Source organism: Vombatus ursinus, unplaced genomic scaffold (genome assembly GCF_900497805.2).
Source record: "Vombatus ursinus unplaced genomic scaffold, bare-nosed wombat genome assembly UNPS02014799.1, whole genome shotgun sequence".
Classification (NCBI taxonomy): domain Eukaryota; kingdom Metazoa; phylum Chordata; class Mammalia; order Diprotodontia; family Vombatidae; genus Vombatus; species Vombatus ursinus.
Genome location: NW_020954577.1, coordinates 4,826,310 through 4,847,817, shown reverse-complemented (window position 1 = coordinate 4,847,817; position 21,508 = coordinate 4,826,310). Strand labels below are relative to the sequence as shown.

Sequence of the window (21,508 nt, the reverse complement as noted above, 5' to 3'; positions counted from 1 at the left end):
TGGTCACCCTCAGATGAAGGGGAGCTTTCCCAAGCCCAAACACACCTTTAAGAATCCCACAATCCGGGGCAGCTAGGTGGCGCAGTGGATACAGCACTGGCCCTGAAGTCAGGAAGACCTGAGTTCAAATCCAGCCTCCAACCAAACACTTGACACTTACTGGCTGTGTGACCTTGGGCAAGTCACTTAACCACAACTGCCTGAAAAAAATTAAAAAAAAAAAAAGAATCCCACAATCCTTCCTCTGCTCAAGGCTCTCTCTCTGTTGGTTCTAGAATAAAATAGAAATTCCTGTGCTTGGCTTCTGAAACTTTATGGTCTTGCTTCAGCCTCTCTTTCAGGGTCTATTTCACATCATTCACCTCAACACATTCACCATTCAGCCAAAATGGCCTCTTTGATGTTGCCTCCAAACTTGGCGTTCGATGTCCCACCTCAGCAGAGGCTGTCCTTGATGCCTGGAATGTGTTCCTTCTTTTCTCAAGAATCCTGAGCTTCCTTTACAATTCCAGCCATGGTCCATTTTTTAGAGAAATCTTTTCTGATCCCCTGATTAGTTGTGCTTTCTCCCTCCTCAGGTATCAGGTGTCTTTTTATTTGCTGTATTGCCTAGTAGAAATTTAAGTTCCTTGAGGGCAGGGATCACCCGCTTCTCATGGTTTGTCTCTGGCCTCCAGCTTCCAACATATTGCTAAAGCAGATGGTCTTTTTACCTGCCATGCTCAAAAAAGAAAGAGCTTCTCGGTGTAACATCGATATAGATTAGCCTCAGTGGTGATTGTATGAGAGAAAAACCAACAGGACAGTTTTCCTTTGTCAAGTGGGAGAACGGGATGGTGAAAAGAGCATTGGATTTGGAGTCTAGGCGTATGGGTTGGACTAGATGGTCATAGAGATACCAGAAAGCTTGAGAATTTTGTGACCTAGCTTCAAATCCTAAATCCCCCAGCTTTGTGACCTTGGATAAATCACTTAATTTCTCTGGACAGGGCTATAACTAGGGTGGAGGGCACCATCTTGGCTGTTGGCTTAGTGCATTTATTTTAGAGGAGTCAGGCAGGCTTTGTGACAAATCTGAAGCCCTCATTTTGTAGAAGAGAAAACTGAGACTCCAAGGTCCAGCTATAACTAAGACTTTTTTTTTTCCACCTGAAGCAAATACTGTAAACTGTCCCTGGATTAGGTATAAGTGTTGAAAGGTGTCTATTAAAAAAAAAGAAAGGGAGAAGATGCTTGGCAATAGTCCTGTGACCTCAGGCAAATCTATCTCAGTTTCCTCCTCTATAATATGCAGCAGTTAGGCTAAATGTAAGTACAGGAAATTGGAAGGAAAAAGGGGTAAAGGATAAAATTCTCAACCCAGTGGTAAAGGACCCTCTTCAAAAAGGGGGGCACAGTTCCTGTAAAATCTTGTCAACTTGATCTGAAGTTGAAACAGGCTGCAAAAGCTATTGAAATCTTTGCTTTATTCTCGAAAGAAGAAGGGGGGAAAAGCAGTGGGCTGCTTGGCAATTCCGACGTAAGTGAGTTATACAGGCCACTGACACGGCGGACCCAACTTTATAACAACCACATTCGCTGCTGTCAAGCCACTGGCTTCGTGGCGCCAGCCGTAATTACAGCAAATCACCTCTAATTCCAAGCTGCCGGCCTTGATCAAGGTGTCACTGGGAGCCACTGCGGCATCCGGGTCCCCAGAGGATGTCCTCGCTGAGGGCAGGAAGGCAGCTGGATGGAGAAATTCCCCTCTTGGGGCTGGGGGGATGAGGCCATTGGACAAACCCTCCTTTTCAACTCCTTACCCCTCAAGAAGTCCATCAGGGAGATGGTCCCCAAGCTGGGTGATATAAATTTCAAGTGGCTCAGATGAACAGCCCTGCCCCCTCCAAGCAGAGGTCTTTAATAAGCTAAGAGCTTTCTGAGAAAAGGTAAAATGTTGTCTGCTTGCAACATGGAGCAGCCTAGTGGACTGGATTTGCTCATTTGTTCCCTGTCCCCAAGGCCCTACATTGGGTGAGAGGGCTGGCTGGTAAAAGGAGGCAGACCTTGGTTCAGAAGACAGGCAGAACAAGACACAATGGTGGCCACCTCTCTGTCTGTCTGTCTGTCTCTCTCTCTCTCTCCTCCCCCCCCCCCCCCAACTTGGTTCCTCTTCCATCGTCTGAGGGAGCTAACGAACTTCCCATTTCTCCTCTTCTTGTAACTTGGGTGGGGCTGGGATGACTAACCAAGAGAGAGGACAGGGTTAAAGGCACAGCCTGCAAACCCAGCCAGGGAATAACTGTTCAAGGGAGGGGCCAAGGTGTGAAGTGATTGACAGCACTCAGCAATTAAAAGGGCTTCGATGTCATTTGTGAGGGGGATAATGTGGGCTTTTTTTTTTTCTTTCTCAGGCTGCTTTCGTTCCCTCCCTCTGTAATTAGAAAGAGGCACCCATCCTGGCTGTTCTCAGCAGCGTCGTTTAGCGGCCCTCCCCCTCCCCACCCCTGCTTCTCGGTTTACTTCCTTACTTTGGGGCTGGGAGAACTCTTCCCTTTCCCTTTGGACAGGAGACCTAACTTCTAACAGAACCAGGATCAGGGCATCCAACCGGCTCCTTTGACAGAGGAAGTCTAAGGACTTTCTCCTGCTTGTACGGGTAGATCATAGGATCATAGATTTAAAAGCTGGAAGAGTCTTGGGGGGTCAGCTAGTCTAAAGCCTCATTCTATCGAAGGGGAGGTCTGGAGATGGCTGCCTGGCCCAAAGTTACGGAGTTGGCAAGGGGGCAAGGCTGGAATTTGAACCCTGGACTTCTAGCTCTAGAAGCCTATGTGCCTCTTTGTCTCTCTAGGGAACTTGCCGTATGTCAAGCCCCAGTCTGCCTCCTCACTCCCACTACCTGTGTGACCCTGGGCAAGTCGAGTCAGTCAGTGCCTCAATCTCCTTACCTATAAAATGGGGTGGTGGGACTAGATGGCCTCGGTAGGAGCTATCTCTGCACTTCTGCCTCCTTTATAAGTGATTGAGCTGCTAGGTGTAATTTCTGGCCTGTTTACTGATGGAGGAGAGCAGCCTGCCTGGCACGTGGCATGCTCATAGGCTTCCTGGCAGCAATTAAGCGTTCAAGCCATGCCCATCTAAAGCCTCCTTTTGGTGTGTGTGTGGGGGGGTTGTTGGTTTTCCTGGCCTTCCTTTAAGACTCAGCTCAAATCTCGCTTTTCCAGGTCCCCTCCCCCCCCCAAATTGCTAATGCCTCCTCCCTTTTCACACTACCTTCATCTACTCCCAGCATACCATGTATGCACCGAATTACTCCCCTTTTAGAATGTGAATTTCTTGAGGACAAGGACCACGTTTTTGCCTTTCTTTGTATCCCAGAGGCTTAGCACAGGGCCTGACACTTCGTCAGTGCTCAGGAAATGTGTCGTGACCTACAGAGAGTCATGCAAGTAGCCTCAGGTGACCTGGATAGGAAAGATTCCCACTCTACTTTTCCTGCTCAATACACCATATTACACTGGCTCTCAGAGCAGGAGAGACAGAGACAGAGACAGACAGACAGAGAAAGAGAGACAGAGACAGAGATAAAGAGAAAGACAGAGAGAGAGACAGAGATGGAGACACAGACAGAGAGACAGAGAGAGAGAGAGAGAGAGAGAGAGAGAGAGAGAGAGAGAGAGAGAAGGTGTCTTGTTACTAAAGGTTCATCTTTGTTTGAGCTCCAGAATAGGGACACTTAGGACCCAAAAGCAGGCTCTGATCTCCCTCTCCTTCATGGTTCTGCTGGATGCACATGCCTATTGGGAGCCTGACAGGCCCTGCAGACAGGGAGGTCAGCTTGGAAAGCTGTCCTCGAGGGAGCAGCAGAGGTGGGTATGCCCTGGAAATAGACCCCACTCAGCCCAGGGGAGAGGGCACCCCGGCAGTCCATGGAAGTCAAGTGTGGCTAAAACTTGAGCTAGAAGTGAGTGGCGACAACCCCGCTGTCATTCTCTGGGTGTTTCCTGAACTTTGTTTTCTGGTCTTGAGCCTTTCCTATAGACTGTCTCAGTGGTGGCAGCTCTTTTGAGGCATGTTTACAAAATGAAGCAAAAGAAAATACGCACACAGAGGGAGATATTGGGTGATCAGAACCAGTCACCCTGCATCGGGCCAGCGGGGAGAAGCCACCTCTGCTGCTCTCCCGGCAGCTGTTTGGGTCATCCGAAGGCGGCACTGTTTCTCTCTCTGTTTATCCGTTTCCAATGGCGATTGTACCACTGAGTCTCCCTCAGTCTGGAACTTGGCCTGGGGCTGTTTTGGTTACATTGGAGTTTTTGCTTCAGCCCAGCCAGATTTAAATGGTGACTTCACCAGCACTGAGCTAAAAAGGAGAAGGGGGAGGAGGGAGAGAGGGAGAGAGGGAGGGAGGGAGGGAGGGAGAGGGAGAGAGCAAGAGCTAGAGAGAGAAAGGGAGAGGGAAGGGAGAGCAGGCCAGAACATTACATCACCGTTTGGCCTGGGCTCAAATGGGAAGGATATGACTCACTCCAGCTAGTTAAGCTTTGGCTCAACTTATTCATACACTCATTCCAGGGCTCTCATGTTCTGCACCTCAGCAGGGAATTCAAGCTCAGTGATGTCCATGAGGTTTGTTTTTAATTTTCTTTTCCTTTTCTGAATTTTATGTACCCCCCCCCCATCCACCTTCTTCTCTTCCTTCTTCCTCCTCTTCCTCTTCTTTTTTTCCTCTCTTCTTCCCCTTCTGGTCTTTGTTCCTCGCCTTCCTCCTCCTCTTCCTCCTCCTTCCCCTGTTCTCCGGGGCTCAAGTGGCATTTCTGGGGACTCGCGGGAGAGCTCGGGCGCGCACCCCACCGGGGCCCCGGGGTGCTTGGTTACCTGCAGAGGCTCCAGCTGCGGCCGCTGGCACAGCTGGATCAAGCCACAACAGGCAACAAACAGACATCCCGGACCGTAACTTACAATGTAACTTACAAACAAAAGCAGCGGCAGCGGCGGCGGCAGCAGCGGCAGCAGCAGCGGCAGCAGCAGCGGCGCAAAGTCCGGGCAACCAAAAAGTTTCTTTGCCGCTGGTGCTCCGGGCTCCGCTTCGGAGGAGACAGGGAGAGAGTTAAAATGCACGAACCAATGGCCTGGATGGTGATGTCATGCTCAGGACTGCAGGGTAGTTAAGTAATGTGAGAGCAAGGGGGTCAGGGCTTTTTACATTTACATTTACCTGTTCTCAAGGGGGTTCGACTTTATTATCCATCGCAGGGACTGTAACAGGCTTCAGAGAGCAGCCTCTAATTATTCACAGACACCCCCTTTTTATCTTTTATTATTAAAAGTAAAACTATATTAGGCTATCTCTAAAAATGTGATATTATCACAGCTGTGGATCATTTACCACCAAGATTCACTTCTTTCTTTTTTCTTTTTTTCTTTAAAAGACTTCCAAATGCAGACGGTGTCTTTTTCAAGGGGTACAAGGAGTTTTCTGAGAGTCACCAGTCAATTGGGAATGCCTGGGGGACCTTTTCGGTTCGTTTGTCACGGGTCTTCTCCTACAAGAGAGATGATTTAAGTTAGGTGTACAATGAAATGACCTCAAAAGCAAGGCCAGGATAAAACATGCTTCCATCTCCCTAGAGAGGTGGTGGACGATGGGTGTGAGATCAGGCATGTGTTGTCCAATAAGGCCAATAGGTTGGTTTGTTTCACTTAGCTATAATTCTTTGTTGCAAGAAAGGGTTCTGAGCCAGGGAGGGGTTTATCTGGAAAGAGATAACAATTTTTGTTTTCAAAAAGCATCACTAAAATATTTCCTTTTTCAACAAAGTAAGGGTAGTCCTTTCCCCTCTAAATTATTTTCCTGTTCATTTAGATTCTGTGTTGGCCTTGGGTTTTTGACTTTTGATAATCCTAGTTTCTTCTAAGCTTCTCCTTTCTAGCCTTAATGGCTAACTTCCCCCCACCCCCAGGATACAGAGTGGTAAATATAATCTTCTAAATGGGTTTTCTTAGATTAAAAATGTTCTTAATCTGCATTCTATGCACTTGTTTTTTTTAAATTATATATATATATATATATATTTCAAAATAATGTTTTCTCAGTAATCCTGTATATTTTGTTGTATGAATTTAAAAACATTACTCTGAGAAGGGGTCCAGAGGCTGACTACCTAAGGTATCTATGACACATGCAAAAAAGGTCATGAACCCTCTCTTAGAGAGAAGCAGCCATTAGCATACGGATATTGGAAAAAGCAGCAAATACGTAGAAAAAACCTAAATTCTGAATACTTGCCACTGTAATGAAAAATAAGTCCCAACTATCTGTTCCTTGCCTCTAGTACCTGGTGTACTGATTGAAACTCTTAGGATGAATTGTTGCTGAGTTCCTTCCTAGGTCTTTCATAATATGGGTCCAGGGCTGGGATGATATTCACGAGGACTGATGCTTTCTGGACCGGTGTGGCAATCAATTAGGGTCATGGGACTAGAGCGAGGAAGGAGAGGCCTCCTTGGGCCTCTACGTGACCATAGAACAATCGCCATGAAACGGGAATATGTATGTGCAGCATGCAAAAGAAGGTAGACCAAGTATTTTTACTGTTCAAAATATATACCTTAGATGAAGTAAACTACATCCCTTGTGTAAGTAGGGGTAGTGGAAAGAATTCTGCATTGGAGGTGGAGGATCCAGGTTCGAATTTTGATTGTCACTTAATGCCCTTGGGCATGTTGAGGACGGTTTGCCTCTCTGGGCCTTATCTGGACTGGAGGACTCAGTGACCACTTCCAGTCATAAATCTAGAATCTTAAGCTTTATTTTTTATTGGGAACCAACCAGTTTTTCTAAATGATGACAGTACTTGAAGGTTTGCAAAGCACTTTACAAATATTATTTCATTTGATCCTTTCAGCAAACCTGGGAGGTAGGTGCTATTATTATCCCTGTTTTACAGATGAGGAAACTGAGGCAACAAGAGGCTAAGTGACTTATCCAGGGTCACACTGCTAGTAAGTGTCTGAGGCAGAATTTGAACTCATTGACTGAAATGCAAATTGAACTCCAATCTAATGTGACTTTAATATAAATATGTCTGAATGCAAAACACAAGCTACTTGAGAGAGCTTCTACTCTGCCTCTCTTCAACTTCTCTCCTTTCTCTCTATTTCTCATTGTCCTTCTCTCTTTATACATATACATATATGTACGAACATATGTGAATATATGAATTATATATACATCTGTATATAAATGTAAAAAGAGAACTCAAGAGGATTTGGCATAGAGTTTTTTCTTAGAGTGCAACATATTAAATACAAATAGAATTAGTAGGTTAAGAGAAATGAAATAGGAGAAATAGCTTCTTTTCTACTTGGAAGATTTCTTGGCATTGAAGACCTCTTGAAAGGTGAAACTCCAATGCTGCATGGAAGTAGTACTCAATGAGAAATAATTGCCTTTGTAAGGTGGTTTAAAATTGGGAAAGTATAAACAGTTGAAGTCAACCATTCTGGAATAATAATAAACCTACTCCAAATGCTCTTTTTTTTTTTAACTTCAGCCAATCAACATTTATGAATCACTTATTAGAAGCTGTTAGAGATTCAAAGTTTAGAAAAGATACAGTCCCTGCCTTCATGGAGCTTATAATCTAAAGGATGTAGTCAAAGAACAGAAGAATCCCTGATGGTGTGCTAGGGCAGGTCAAGAGAAGAGACATTTATGTGAATAGCATCCTCAAAGTAATGGTTAAGGAACATGGTCCAACAGGGATGCCCTGATGGATTGTTTGCTTGAAACTCAAGAAGTAAGTGAGATTTAAGGCCTTAAAACAGGAAAAGTAGAAATAAAAATTCATTGGAATGTTATTTTTTTCTGAGTAATACATCCATTTTTTCCGGCCAAATAATTCTGGGATACTTGTAGAATTTCAGGAGCCATGCACAGATCCCTTCAATCATATGCATAAAGAAACTCTAAGGAGAGATCATAGGTTTAGAGATTTAGAACTGGAGAAGGTCAGGCTCTCTCATTTTATGGATAAAGAAACCAGGCCCAGGGGGGCGGGGAGAGAGAGAGAGAGAGAGAGAGAGAGAGAGAGAGAGAGAGAGAGAGGAGGTGACTAGTACAGGGTCACACAGGGAATAAGTAACAGAAGCTGGATTTGAATCCAGAATCCCTACCTCCAAATCTGTTGTGTTTTTCCCACCACACCACATTGCAACTAACTGGCTCCTTGTGGGGTGAGTGAGTGTGAGGATTCCAGGGAAAGGCAGGCAAGGGATGCCCTGCAATGGAACATGCTCACCTCTTCAGGTGCAAACGTGGATTAGGACCAATGGAAAGAAATCAGAAGTGATTATCACTTTGTGTTATGAATCACGAGGGAATGTCTACTGTGTGCATAGGAGCAACCAAAAAGACAGAGTTCTACAGACTGCCTAGGAATAATGATTCAACATTTGTTTTTTGTTTTTGGAGAGATTCATTCTGGGCAAGAAAATGAGCTCTGAAGAATCGTGCTTAGGATTAAATATAAGGTGTGTGCTCCTATCTGATAGGTAGGGGTGGACATACATGTGCTTTGGTTTGAGTCAGCTCTGTCTGCAGTTAAACCTGCTCTTGAGGCTCTCCTACCATTAACACAACACTTTTCCCAACCCCTAACAGTAATAGGAAAGTGAAAAAAAAAAAGTCGAGGTGTATATACCCACTGTATGCTTGCAAATCACTACTCTCTGAGCCTCAGTTTCCTTACATGTAAAGCAGGGATGATAATACTTTCACTAACAACTTCTCCTAAGTTGTATGGAAAAGGTCATTATTAAAGTGCTACAAAAATATATTTTATTATTCTGTGCTCTGATGGACCCCTTATGGTTGGGAGAATACCGTGGCATACACCAAAGCCTTTCCTTGGGGATTCCACTACCCCACCCCCCATTGTTAGTTTCTCTCCTTCTCGAAATGACTTTGTATACAAGAGAAGAGTGGAGGTAGAGAAGAGTTGGTGTAGGGGGATGAGACAGGGGAGGTGTCTTCAAGTATCCGAAAGGCTATGATGTAAAAGAGGAATGTTAACCTCGCTCTACTTGGCTCTAAAGGGCAGAACTAGATCCGACTTAGAAGCCAATTTAGGCTTGAGATGAGGAAAAACTGCCTAAAAATTAGTGTAACCCCTAAGCAAAGGGGAATGTCAAGCACTAACCGGCCTCTGTTGGGTATGTAGCATCTAGTCTAACTCTCTCATTTTACAGATGAGGAAACTGAGGCCCAGAGAGATACTTCAAGGTAGTAGGGGTAACAATTAGGACCTCCACCTGAGCCCTTTTCACTGAACAGTGTCCATGTACTTAGGAACTGAAAGAAACTGTGGGGCCCGTGGGAAATTAGGGAGTGCTCTGAATAAAAGTGAACTGATACTTACAGTGTGTGTGCGTGTGTGTGTGTGTGTGTGTGTGTGTGTATTCCCCATATCTGTTTCCTTTTCCTTTTTGCTCTCCTGAGATTCTGTGCTTGAAAGAAAATTCCAAGTGCCTTTATTATAGAAAGATAGGGATATTATCATAAAACCAGTCATCTGATATGCGGAACAGCAGAAAGAAGGGAAAGTGGTAGTGGTGGGGAGGGAGAGCATTGGGGTATCTTGGAAAGAGGCTAAGAGAAACTGAGTGGAGAGGCCTGGGCTTGAGTCCCAACCCTGCCACTAATAGAGTTATAGTGGGACCTTGGGCAACTCCCTTCATCTCCCTCAGTTTCCTCATCTGTAAAGTGGGGGAGATGGATGAGATGACCTATGAGGTTCCTTCCAGCTTTAAATTTATTTATGAAAATAGTAGGTTGCATTAGTAAGTGCTGAGATCCATAGATTCATAGGGTTTAGAGTTGGACAAGCCCAAGAAGTGACCCAGTCCAGTCTTATTTCCCAAATATAGAAACTCTCTGAAGCTCAAAGAGGTTGACTTGCCCAAAGGCACCAGGTACTAAGTGGTCAGGGCTGGGATTCAACCAAGGTTCTCTTGTCCCAAAGTCAGACCCCTTTCTATACCTCCCACCCTCATGTGCCCCAGTGAAAATATTGTGGCCCAAATACTGATTTTTAATGCAATTTGTAAGACTGAGTGGGGACCCCAGAAAAACATCCCCCTTCACTTACATTTTAGGAATTCTGGTTTCTGCTAAAATGGCTTTCCTTGACTACCATACTCTTTTCTGTGGAAATCAGCTTAGAATAGCTCTCCGAAAGTCTATTCCATCTTGTTCCTTGACTGGAAAGTGTTTTCATCATCTATTAATTTTTGCCTGACATGGTGGGGCTTTAACGTCACAGTAGCAAGAATAGTATGTGGAACGATCTATATGAGTCTACTGCTCTAGGAATGTTAAGCTAGGGACTCTTGGCCCTTTCAAAATGGCCCTGTGAAGGGGGATTAATTTCATTATCCCCTTTTACAGATGAGGAAGCTGAGCCACAGAAAGGTCATAGATCATGAGATCAGAGATTTAGAGCCGGAAGGGACATTAGAGAACAACTCTCTTCTTTTACAGATGAGGAAACTGAGACTCAGAGAGAGGTGGGGTGATTGGTCCTTGGACCCAAAGCTGGAGCCGGCATTTAAGCCTGGTTCTCTTGACTCTCAGTGCGTTTGTGCCTCCGGCACTGCACGTTGTAAGCGTGGGAAAGAGCTGGATGTGAACAAAAAGAAGCGATATGTGAGTCTTTGTTGGGCCGTTTTCTACCTGTGGGACAGCCACGGGACAAGTGCCTTTGACCCTCTGATTCTGTTTCCTCGTCTGTAGATTGAAGGGGTCGTCATCTTGATGGCCTCCAAGGTCTCAGCCAGCTCCAAATCTGCAATGCTACGATCCATTCTTCTCTTTCTCCTACAGAAACCCTGGCAGGAAAGCTTGCTTAATGATTAATGAACCATAACTACACCCAAGAAAAGGCAATCGATAGCTCACTGCCAATACTCTCGTCCTTTAAAGATTGGTGATTTCATTGGTGGGGTCTCTGCCTATAACCACGCGGAGCCGGTAACAGCTCTGTGGTTGGGCGTGGTAGGGACCAAGAGCTCATCGCCTTCAGCTGGCTCAGTGATGATCCGCTCTGAACATAATTAGTTTTCCAATGGGAGACCCATCCAAATGCCCTTCTATCTCTGTATGGACTGTAAGACCTGGCACTCTGCCGGCCACGACTTTGAGGACCCAGGTTGTAACAGAAAGGGTGCTTGAGTTTGGAATCTAAGGGCTGTGTGACATTGGAGAAGTCACTTCTCCTTCCTGGGCCTTCGTTGCCTCATCTGTACAATACGGCGGTGGGATTGAGTGGCCTCAGGGATTTGTTCCATCTCTGAAGCCCCACTCTGCCACTGAGGCCTGAGTGATCTCAGGCAAGTCACTTAATCGCCCAGGCTCCTAACTGTAAAATTAAGGGGCTGGACTAGGTAGTCTCTGAGATTCCTTCCACCTCCAGGTCTGTTGTCCTTGTGGAAAGTACAATAATAATAATAATAATAACAACAACAATAATAATAATGAACTCGTCTCTGTGTTGCGCTTTAAATTCTGCAAAGTGTTTTCTTCTGATATACCTGGGAGGTATGTACTATATACCCATTTTACAGATGAGAAAACTGAGACTCAGAGAGGGAGAAGTGACTTAGAATCACAAACCATGGGACCATGGATTTAGAACTAGAAGAAACCTTAAGGGTCATTAAGTCCAACCCCTTTTAGAACATAATAAACTGAAGCCAAAAGAAGGACTTTCCTGGCTCAGCATTACACGACAAATAAGAGTCTGAGCTGAAACATGAGCCTCGCATCTTCCTGACTCCAATCCCAGTGCTCTTGCCACTACACCGTGCTGATTTGCTCGTAGATAATTATTAAGAGCCAGAACTGGGATTAGAACCCAAGTCCTCAGCCTCTAGCTCCATAGAGAAGATGGTACAGATTGGCCGTGACCCATCTTCCAGTTCCGTGCACTGGACCCTGCCTTCGGGGCCTCCGGCTCTGCCCCCCTGGAGAGACGTCCTTTCCAACAATCAGCAGTCAGCATGTGGTTTATGTCTCTTTTCCAGATCGTAACTACAACTGAATGCAACCTTGCACGTGAATTTTCTCCCTTCGGTCCTGATGATTGCGTCCGAACCAGAATCCCTTCCCCGATGCCCAGCCTAGAGAATGTAAAAGCGTGCCCTGGGTGAATGTCAGTGTCCCGAGGCTTATATAGACTCAGTCTGTCATCTTGGTGGGAAGTTGAGAGCAGAGCCCGGCGGCCGGCTTTTGTAGGCTGCACCAGGGCTGGGCGATAGTTCCTAATATTAGTCATTGTGTTTAGGGCAGTAGCTGCTGTGTGAGAGCCCAGGAACATTTTTCAGGGAAGAAAACTCTCTAGCTTTGCTGGCTTGGCTGGGGCCCGGCATCGTGGCGGCAACGTGGCAACAGTGTCATGGGGCGAGATAGACGTGCGCTAGGCCTGTCCGTCACCGTCACTGGGGCTCTGTCATTCAGGGCTTGCTCACTGAGATCCAGACCGTGACTGATGGAGAAAGCAGCTGCATAGAAAAATGGCCAGGGCCAAGTTCAGCTGTGAAGGGGTATTATGCTTGAGAACGGCCAGGCCTGGCCCAGGCACTTTGCGAACAGGGTTTGAATCCTGGATCAGACACCGATCACCTGTGTGACCTTAGACAAGGGAGGCCTCACTGTGTTCTCATAATCTATAAAATATGTGTGTGAAGGGGGGACGGAGAGAAGGGGACACAGGGAGGGAGTGGAAATGTTGTACCATGTGATCTAACTGGCCCTTTCTAGCTTTGAATCCAGGATTCTATGATACATGCATGTATGTAAATTTATATATATATATGCATGTATACACACGGACAGATAAACATGCATGTATTTAGCCATATATATGGACACACACATGCATGCATGTATACACGTAAATTTATATGTGCATGTGTGCGCACAAACAGATAAGCATGTATATTTAGCCATGTATGATATATGCATATCTGCATGCATGTGTGTATGTAAATTTGTGTACACATGCACGTATACATGCAAACACAAACATGCATGTATTTGGCCATGTACATGGATATGTACATGTATGGATATGCACATATGTGTATGCATGTAAATTTGTATATGCATGCATGCGTACACACAGATAAAGCTGTATTTAGCCATATATGATATGCACATATGCATACATATGTGTATGTAAATTTGTAGATACGTGCATGTATATGCACAGATAACATGTATGTATTTAGCCATGTATATGGATACAGGCCTATATAATATATGCGCCCATACATACATGTATGCATATACATTTGTATATACATGTGTGTATACATGCAAATAGGTGAACATGTGCGTATTTAGCCATATATGTTGATATATACATGTCTATAGAGATCTTTGTGTGACTGTCTACACGCATGCAAACATATCCAAACATATTCATATATGTGTACATACACCTAGATCCATATTTACATATATAACTATATATATGATTCCAACATAGTGATGTCATTTTGGTCCTCTCTGAGAATGAAGGACAACAACCACCCAGTGTGTATGGATATATCATATGGGGACAATACATGTATGCAACTATATCCATAGAGCTATATGCTCTTGTATGTGTGTATATTTGCATATATGTATATTGTATGCACATGCATATGTGTACACATTCCTACACACACACACACATCTTCCTGTACTTTTCTGCCTTCCACATACTCTGTCTTTTAGTGACACTGATCTTCTGGCTATTCCTCACTCTAGATCCTCTATCCCCTGACTCCAAGCCTTTGTCTTGTCCGTACCCCATGCCTGGAATGCCCTCCCCCCATATCTCTGCTTCCAGCCTTCCCTGATTTCTTTCAAATCCCAACTAAAAATTCTGCCTTCTGCAAGCAGTCTCTCCCCATCCTGCTGAGTTCTACTGCCTTCCTCCTATTGATTATCTCCAATGTATCTTATCTTTATTTGTCCATAGGAGTTTGGATGTTGTCTCCTTTCACTGGGGGCTCCTTGAGGGCAAGGAGAGTCTTTTGCCTCTCTTTATATCCTGAGTGCTTAGCAGAGTGCCTGGCGCTTAGTAGGTGCTTAGTAAATGTTTGTTGACTGACTGGAGTATCTACATCCTGAAGGGATATGGTTGTCTCTGGACTTAATCATGCACAGAAGATCCATCCTATGATGATCTTGGGGTAAAAGCGTATTTCAAGGGGTATGCTTCTCTTCTTTCTTCCCAGGCAAGTAATGCTTAGCTTAGGACTTAGCGCCCTGGACTTAGAGTCAGGCAGTTCTAGCATCCGGGGCCAGGTCATTTTTTTTTTTTTCTCTCTGAGGCCCTGATTTCCTCATCTGTACAATGGGAATAAACAAGGAAATATTTGCTTTTAAAAAATTCAAAATAACAGCCCCTGTGATCCAAGGGCTATTATGAGAATCCAGTGAGATAATCAATCATAGCTGGAAGATGCCTTAGAGCAGGATTTTTTTTTTCCCTTAACCTGTGAACTTATTTTGTTAACTGTGTTTCAGTATAATTGGTTTCCTTGGTAATAGTATGGATTTTATTTGATGCATTTAAAAGCATGATTCTGGGGAGGGGTCCCTAAACTTCACCCGATTGCCAAAGTGGTCCATGCCCAAAGGACCTAGATGCCTTACCCTAGAGGATAGTGAGTCCAACTTTGTCGTTTTACCAATCAGCCAATATTTATTAAGCACCTACTATGTGCCAGGCACTATGCTAAGTGCTGGAATTAGGGTTAACATTATTATTTTCAGAAAAGTTCTTAAAATAAGTCACACCATTTAGACAAAGCTCTGGAGCGGCAATGCAGCACAGTGCACAGAGCAGTGCCTCTGGGTTCAAATCTTGCCTCCGACACTGCCTGCATGACCTTGGGTAAGTCACTTCTCTCTGGGCCTCATTTCCTCATGGGTACAATGATGGAGTTGAACTACTCCAGGATCTCTTCCAGTTCTAGACTGATTGATTGATTGATTGATTGATTTTTTAGAGAGGCAACTGGGGTTAAGTGACTTGCCCAAAGGCACACATCTAGGAAGTATTATATGTCTGAGGCCGGATTTGAGCTCAGGTCCTCTTGACTCCAGGGCCAGTGCTCTATCCACTGAGCCACCCAGCTGCCTCCCAGTTCTAGATTTATGATCCTATGACTTGTCAGCCAGTAACAGGGCTAGGAAGAGACCCCATTATCCTGTCCTAAGATCTTCAAGGGTCCCCTCTTTCTGAGCTGGGGAAGTTTAAGCTATATCATTTGGCCAGCAGGGAATTGCTAGGTCTTCCCCCCTCCCACTTTCAGGGACATCAAAGATGGTGCATGTAGCTAGAACAAGGTTCGGTTCATTGTCCCTTTGCAGCTGGCTCCTGCCTGACCTGAGTTTACCATGATATTCAGCAACTCTTTGCAGTGAGGACCAGCCCCTTTTAATTCTTCTGACATTAATCTTAATCACTGTAATTAGAATGCAGCCACTTAGGATAATGCAGATTTAATTTGTAGCATCAGTGCTTTTTTGGCCTGACAGTTTCGATTTCCTTAGCATCCCCTGAGGTACGCTTCTACCTCTCCCAGAGACAAAGAATGTGCCTCCCTAAGGTCCTTTGCCTGCCCTGGTCCCTGAGTGGCTGGTTTCTTTCTCCCATCAGAGCTCGCATGATCACAGGTTTCATGCCAGAAAGGAAGTTTGGGTCCCATCTAGTCTAACCCCTTTATCTTCTAAAGGGAGAAACTGAGTCCTAGTGAGGGGACATGACTTGCCCAAGGTGGTAGGGAGAGATACCAGGCTCAGACCCACCCACTCAGAGTTCAAGGCTATCTATCCGTCATCCCTTACTGTAATTAGAAGAGATCCCCAGGGATCCTAAAAGAAGTCAGACCTTTCTCCTGTGGATGTATTCAGAAGCCCCTCACCACTGCCAGGGCCTCTGCTAGGATGGAATCAGAAGGGACTTAGAGACCAACCTTGGAAGCAGGCTCTTCAAAGACACACAGCTGATTGCTGAGATTAGAAGCTAGGCTTTATTTCTTTCCCCTCAATCCATTCCTCCTCTGACCATTTCTTCCATTCCTTGGGCTCAGGTTGTCCAGTTTTCTGTGGTTCCTTTCCCATCAAGATAGGAAGCCCTACTGAATCCATGTGCCCCATGTGTTTTCTAGATGCCAGGACTACCTGGGCTGCTTTGCCCTGGCATTTGCAATGTTCTTTTGAGAAGTACTGAAGTTTTTGGAGGTCACAGAGAGATGGACCCTGAAAAGGGCCAGGATCCCTAAGAGCTCAAAGAGCCTCCTTCAAAGGCCTAGGGGTTTGGGGAGGAGCACCCATTCTCCTTCACTGCCTTGTTCCATCATCTCTCTGCAGAGACAGAACCCTTATCTGGGAGGAGCAGCAGGGGAGGTTAGAAGAGGTAAGATGGCCCCTTCCATTTGGCAAGAAGGGAATATGCTTTTCCACCTCTAGCCACCCTCGCCCTTTTGTGTTTAGTTTGTGGGTGGGGTGTGTTGACCCATTGCCCAGACATTTTGGAAAGTCATCAGCCAATCATGGCGGAAGGGAGGCAAGTATGCTAGAGCCAAGCTCTCTCCTCTGTCCTCTGTCCCCAGCTCAGTTCCTGGGCTTCTTGGGGCTGGTGGGGTCTTGGACAGCAGTGGCCCAATCTTTTCCCCAGAGCTGGGCAGGATGTGCGTATGTCTCCTCTCAGATGTGACCTGCTAGCTCCTTGATGGGCTATTTCCTCTCTCTTCTTCCTTAGCCAGGGAGAGATTTTGAGAACTCAGTTCACAAACAACAGGACATCGGTGATGCAATCACACAATCTTAGAGTTAGAGTTGGAAAGGATTTTAAAAGCCATTGATCTATTCTAACTCTCTCATGTTCCAGATGAGGCAACTGAGTCCCAGAGAGTAGACAGAATTATAAACAGAAGAGATCTTCAGAGAATTTAGACCTTTCTCCCATACTCCATCTGCCTCTACCACACCTCCCGTCCCCCAAGCCTGACCACTCCCTGGGTCTTTGACAGGATAGTATCAAAGAGTGATCATCCCAGAAAGGACCTCAGAGCCCCTTTTCACTTAACAGACAAGGAAACTGAGTCCTGGAGCTGGGAAGTGACTTACTGCAATGTCCTCTCTGTAGCTTGTTTGTCCATAGTTACTTGAATATTGTCTCCCCCGTTAGACTGTGAGCCCTTTCAGAGCAGGAATTGTATGTGCTTGTATTTCCCCTTCTTTGCAACCTCGGCACTTAGCTCAGTCTCTGGCACATAGTAGGTGAGTTGACTGATTGCCCTGCTTATAGGTAACAACAACCAAAGCTCCATTTTGCTTTGATGGAGTCTTGAGCCTCCTGACCTCAAATGGATGTTACTAACAAATGCTTGTTAAATGCTTTGAAAGTATATCTCTTCTAACTAATGGTCTGGATCTAAAAGTCCCGTATGACGGCAGTCTAGATAATGCCAGGGATCATTCTTGTGACTGGCCAATCACAAATATGCCTTTTTCTCTTGATCATCTTTTTGTTAACTCATTTTTCTCTCTTTGTTTCTTCCACTCCTTTGGGTCAGGCTAGCTATCAAAGTATTTTCCGTAGAACTTTTATTCCCTGAAAGATTGGGAAGCCTATGTTAACTTTGTTTGGTCATGTGGATTCATTCGAATGTGGAGCATTAAAAATGACCTTTTCTCTCACTTGCAGCTAGGTGATACAGTGAATAGAATGCCAGGCCTGGAATCAGGACAAGCTGAGTTCAAATCTAGCCTCAGATACTTTTCTAGCTGTGTGACTCTGGGCAAGTCATCTAACCCAGTTTGCCTCAGTTTCCTCATCTATAAAATGGGCTGGAGAAGGAAATGGCAAACCATGCCAGTATGTCTGCCAAGAAAACCCCAGATGGAGTCACATGAAATGACTGAGCACAAGAAGTAGCTATTTTGGCATCATCACAGGCTTAAAGCCAGAAGGGACCTTAGAGGTCAAAGGACAATTGATCTAGAATTGGAAATTACCTTAGTGGTCATCTAGGTCATTTTATGGATGAGAAAGCTGATTCCTTGCAAGGTCAAGTGATTTGCCCAAGGTCACACAGGTGGTAAGTGTCGGTGCTTTAAACCTAGATGCTTTGATTCCAAATCCGGTTATCTTCCTGATGCAATGCAAATTGTCTGTGGAGTTTATGGATAAGCTGCTATGGGATGATTAACTTTCCCTTCCGTGAATTCTGAACTGTCCGGCTGTAACTGTGCCTGGGACAAAGTCACTTGGGGCAGGGTGATGTGAAGAGAACAGTCCTATTGAGGGTAGAGTGCTGAGAGAGGACGTTCCATTTCCCAGAGAGTCTGGTCCTTATACCAATGGGGTTTGGGGAAAGAGAGGCAGATGATGGGAAAAGGGTGCCGTGGTTATGGGACCTTGAAAGTGCCACTCAAGGCAGTTGTGCTGTGTACTCCCAGAGTACTGCAAGATGAGTGTCAGAGAGGAAATTCAAACTCCTCCCCTTGGCAGCATCTTGGGGCAAAGCCCACTTTGCCCCATTCTAGTTAGGGCTCTTCTGTACTGGGGAACAACTCTGGGGCTAATAGAGTGTGTTTTTTTAGTATTCTATTGCCATCCTAATTTGGCTTCATGGTTTGTTCATCAGCCCGAAGGTCTTTAGCCAAGTAACTGGGGGAAAAGATTTTGGAGAGGAGTAGGAATAGGTGTTCACACTAAGACGGTATTTGTCTCCTTTGGTTAGCACTGTGTGCGAAGTACTGCATTTCTCTCTAAATTCAGCAGGTTCTTGGTTTCCAACTGTACTCCAATCATTTTGCTTACAGCTGCCACAATATGTTTTTCTGGTTCTTAGAACACAAGGCTTCACAAACTTACATAAAAGACAAAAAAAAAAACAGCCGTAAGTCTTTTTTGAACATCAAACAGCTATTACAAAACACCATTTTGATGAGTTAAGTGTAAATGAACCAGAAACATCAGGATTAGATTTCACTCCAAACTACACACAGGTTGAAGAATTGAAGGGAAAAGTGCTTGGCAAGATGGGCATCAGATTTTGCCAAACCCCCAAATGATTGGAAAATCGGCTGAGATGTTTTGCTGAACTTAAAATACCAAGGGGTTCACCCATCCCCAAACCTAGTAGCCAATCTTGAAAAAGATGATAGGTCAAGGTGAAAGTGACAGGGAGACTCCACTCCTGCAGAGAACCAAAGCTGACCTGAGAGACCTGTCGAATTGGACAACTTTGGTCTCTTTTAGAACCCAAATACGGCTACTCAGAACCTGCTTGATTCAGCACTCCACCCCACCCCCACCCCCACTGCCATCTCCAAAGTCAATCATGCCATTTTTCCTAAGCGTAATATTATACTCCCTGGATATATAATATGGGATCAACTTTATCCATTGGTGTCTAGAGCTGCACAGAAAGTTATTCCAGTCATTTCCCTGTCGGTGTAATACCAGTCTCTTTGTCGGGAGAGAAAAATCAACCCAGTTTGCCTGATAAAAGCAAACAGATTTGGAGCAAAAGCCTGGGTTTATTAGAACAGCCGCAATATGGCAATAGTAAATATTACAAAACCACATGATGGGGGCTTGAGCTTCTGGGGAAAGTTTTCCAACATTTGTATGGGCTGAGCCACCCATAACAGACTTTGCTCAATGCCTGAACATTCTAATTGGTGTTAAGAAATTCAATGGCGATGGAAGGGTCTTGGCTTTAATTATCTCCATGAACAGGTTGCATCATATTTATAAAATGCTCCCCTAATTATTTTTATGAGCTGATACTGGCAGGCAGCCAACTCCGATGCCTCATGGTATAGAGCTAGTGTTGAGTTCTTGAATACTGTGCCAGGGCTGCCCAAGCTCTGGCTGGTGGTTACCAAGCCAGAAAAGCTTTGAGCCAAACATAGGATAGGAAACCTCTCTCTCTCCCTCTCCCTCTCCCTCTCTCTCTCTCTCTCTCCCTCTCCCCCTCCCCCTCCCCCCTCCCTCTCCCCCTCCCTCTACCTCTCCCTCTCCCTCCTTTCCTACCTCCCCCCCTCCCCCCAGAGTTCTTAACCCATCAGTCAACCAGCAAACATTTAATAAGTACTTACTATGGGGCATGCATTCTGCTAGACTCTAGGGACATAAATGTAACCATGAAATATTTCTTTCCCACAAGGGAGCTTACAATCTACTAGAGAGAAACAACATATTCAAAGATGCGTAAATATAGGAGGATAGACACTGGCCCTGTGATTTCATTAACATAGAAAACATTTAAGTGAGGAAAGTCTTTCTACAAATGAAGGTCAGAAGGTTCTCTTCAACTTAAAGTCTTAGAAAGTTGCCTGAGGCATTTAGAGGTTAAATGACTTGCCCAAGGTCATGCAGCCTGTATGTGTTTGAGATTCAACTTGAACCCAACCTTCCCGGCTTTGAGACTAGCTCTCTGTGATACCACGCTGACTCATCACAAATAAGAGATATAGACAAAATACAGTGATTTGGTGGGAGGGCACTAACAAAAGAGTTGGTACTTGCATTTAGCTTTGAAGCAAACCAGGATTTCCAAGAGGGGTAAGGAGGGAGAGCATTGCAGGCATGTGTAGACAGATAGCTAGTGCAAAGGAGTGGAGATGAGAGATGGATTGTTGTGTGCCAGGAACAGAAAGTAAGCCATAGAATAGAATAGAGTGTGAGAGAGTGTAAAGTGGAATCAGCTTGTAAAGATAGATGGTGGAACCTGATTGGGAAGGGTTAGACAACGACTGTATTTTATCCTAAGGGAAATGGGAAGTGATCTGAAGCTTCTAGAGAATGAATGTGAGGTTCAGATTTGTGCTTTAAGAATATCAATTTTGACGGGCAGCTAGGTGGCGCAGTGGATAGAGCACCGGCCCTGAAGTCAGGAGGACCTGAGTTCAAATCCGGCCTCAAACCATACACTTGACACTTACTAGCTGTGTAACCCTGCGCAAGTCACTTAACTCCAACTGCCTAAGGGGGGGAAAAAAAAGAATATCAATTTCACAAATTGTGAAGAACGGAGAGACTGTAGATGGAGACCAATGAGGAGGCTAATGAAAGCCTGAGGTGGCTGTGGTGAGTGGCAGCAGATGGATGCAAGGGATGTTGAGGAAACAGAACCAACAAGATCTGGTAACTCACTGGGCTGGGGCAGGGAAGGGGAGAGGGAGGGCGGAACATCCGGGAGAACCCCAGCTTTACAAGACTGAGAGAAAAGTGGGCTTCCTTCTGCAGTGATGCGGTCTGAGTGAATGGTCCACGTGGGGGAGAAAGCATGGTATTCGAAGACTCTAACTTGGCGTCTTCTGTTGTTGCCGATGCAGCTTTTAAAGGCGGGGGCTTCCTGTGCAACTTGTGTTCTTGTTTGTTTGATACAGTTTCCTTTGATTTTGTGTGCGTGTGTGTGTGTGTGTGTGTGTGTGTGTGTGTGTGTG

The 21,508-nt window shown here is 45.1% G+C and overlaps 1 protein-coding gene across 2 annotated transcripts in view; it reads left to right on the top strand.

Annotated features, from left to right (window-relative positions):
• LOC114050684 (cyclic AMP-responsive element-binding protein 5) overlaps window positions 1–21,508 on the top strand; it is a 487,545-nt gene that overhangs the window by 317,740 nt on the left and 148,297 nt on the right. Inside the window, exon 1 of one of the 2 annotated variants that reach the window (XM_027872546.1) lies at window positions 4,560–4,611. The exons of the other annotated variant lie outside the window; for it this stretch is intronic. Coding sequence (XP_027728347.1) covers window positions 4,565–4,611 — 47 coding nt within the window. The 5' untranslated portion in view covers window positions 4,560–4,564. Of the gene's footprint in view, window positions 1–4,559; window positions 4,612–21,508 lie in introns of those variants that run through there. 2 annotated transcript variants of the gene reach the window in all.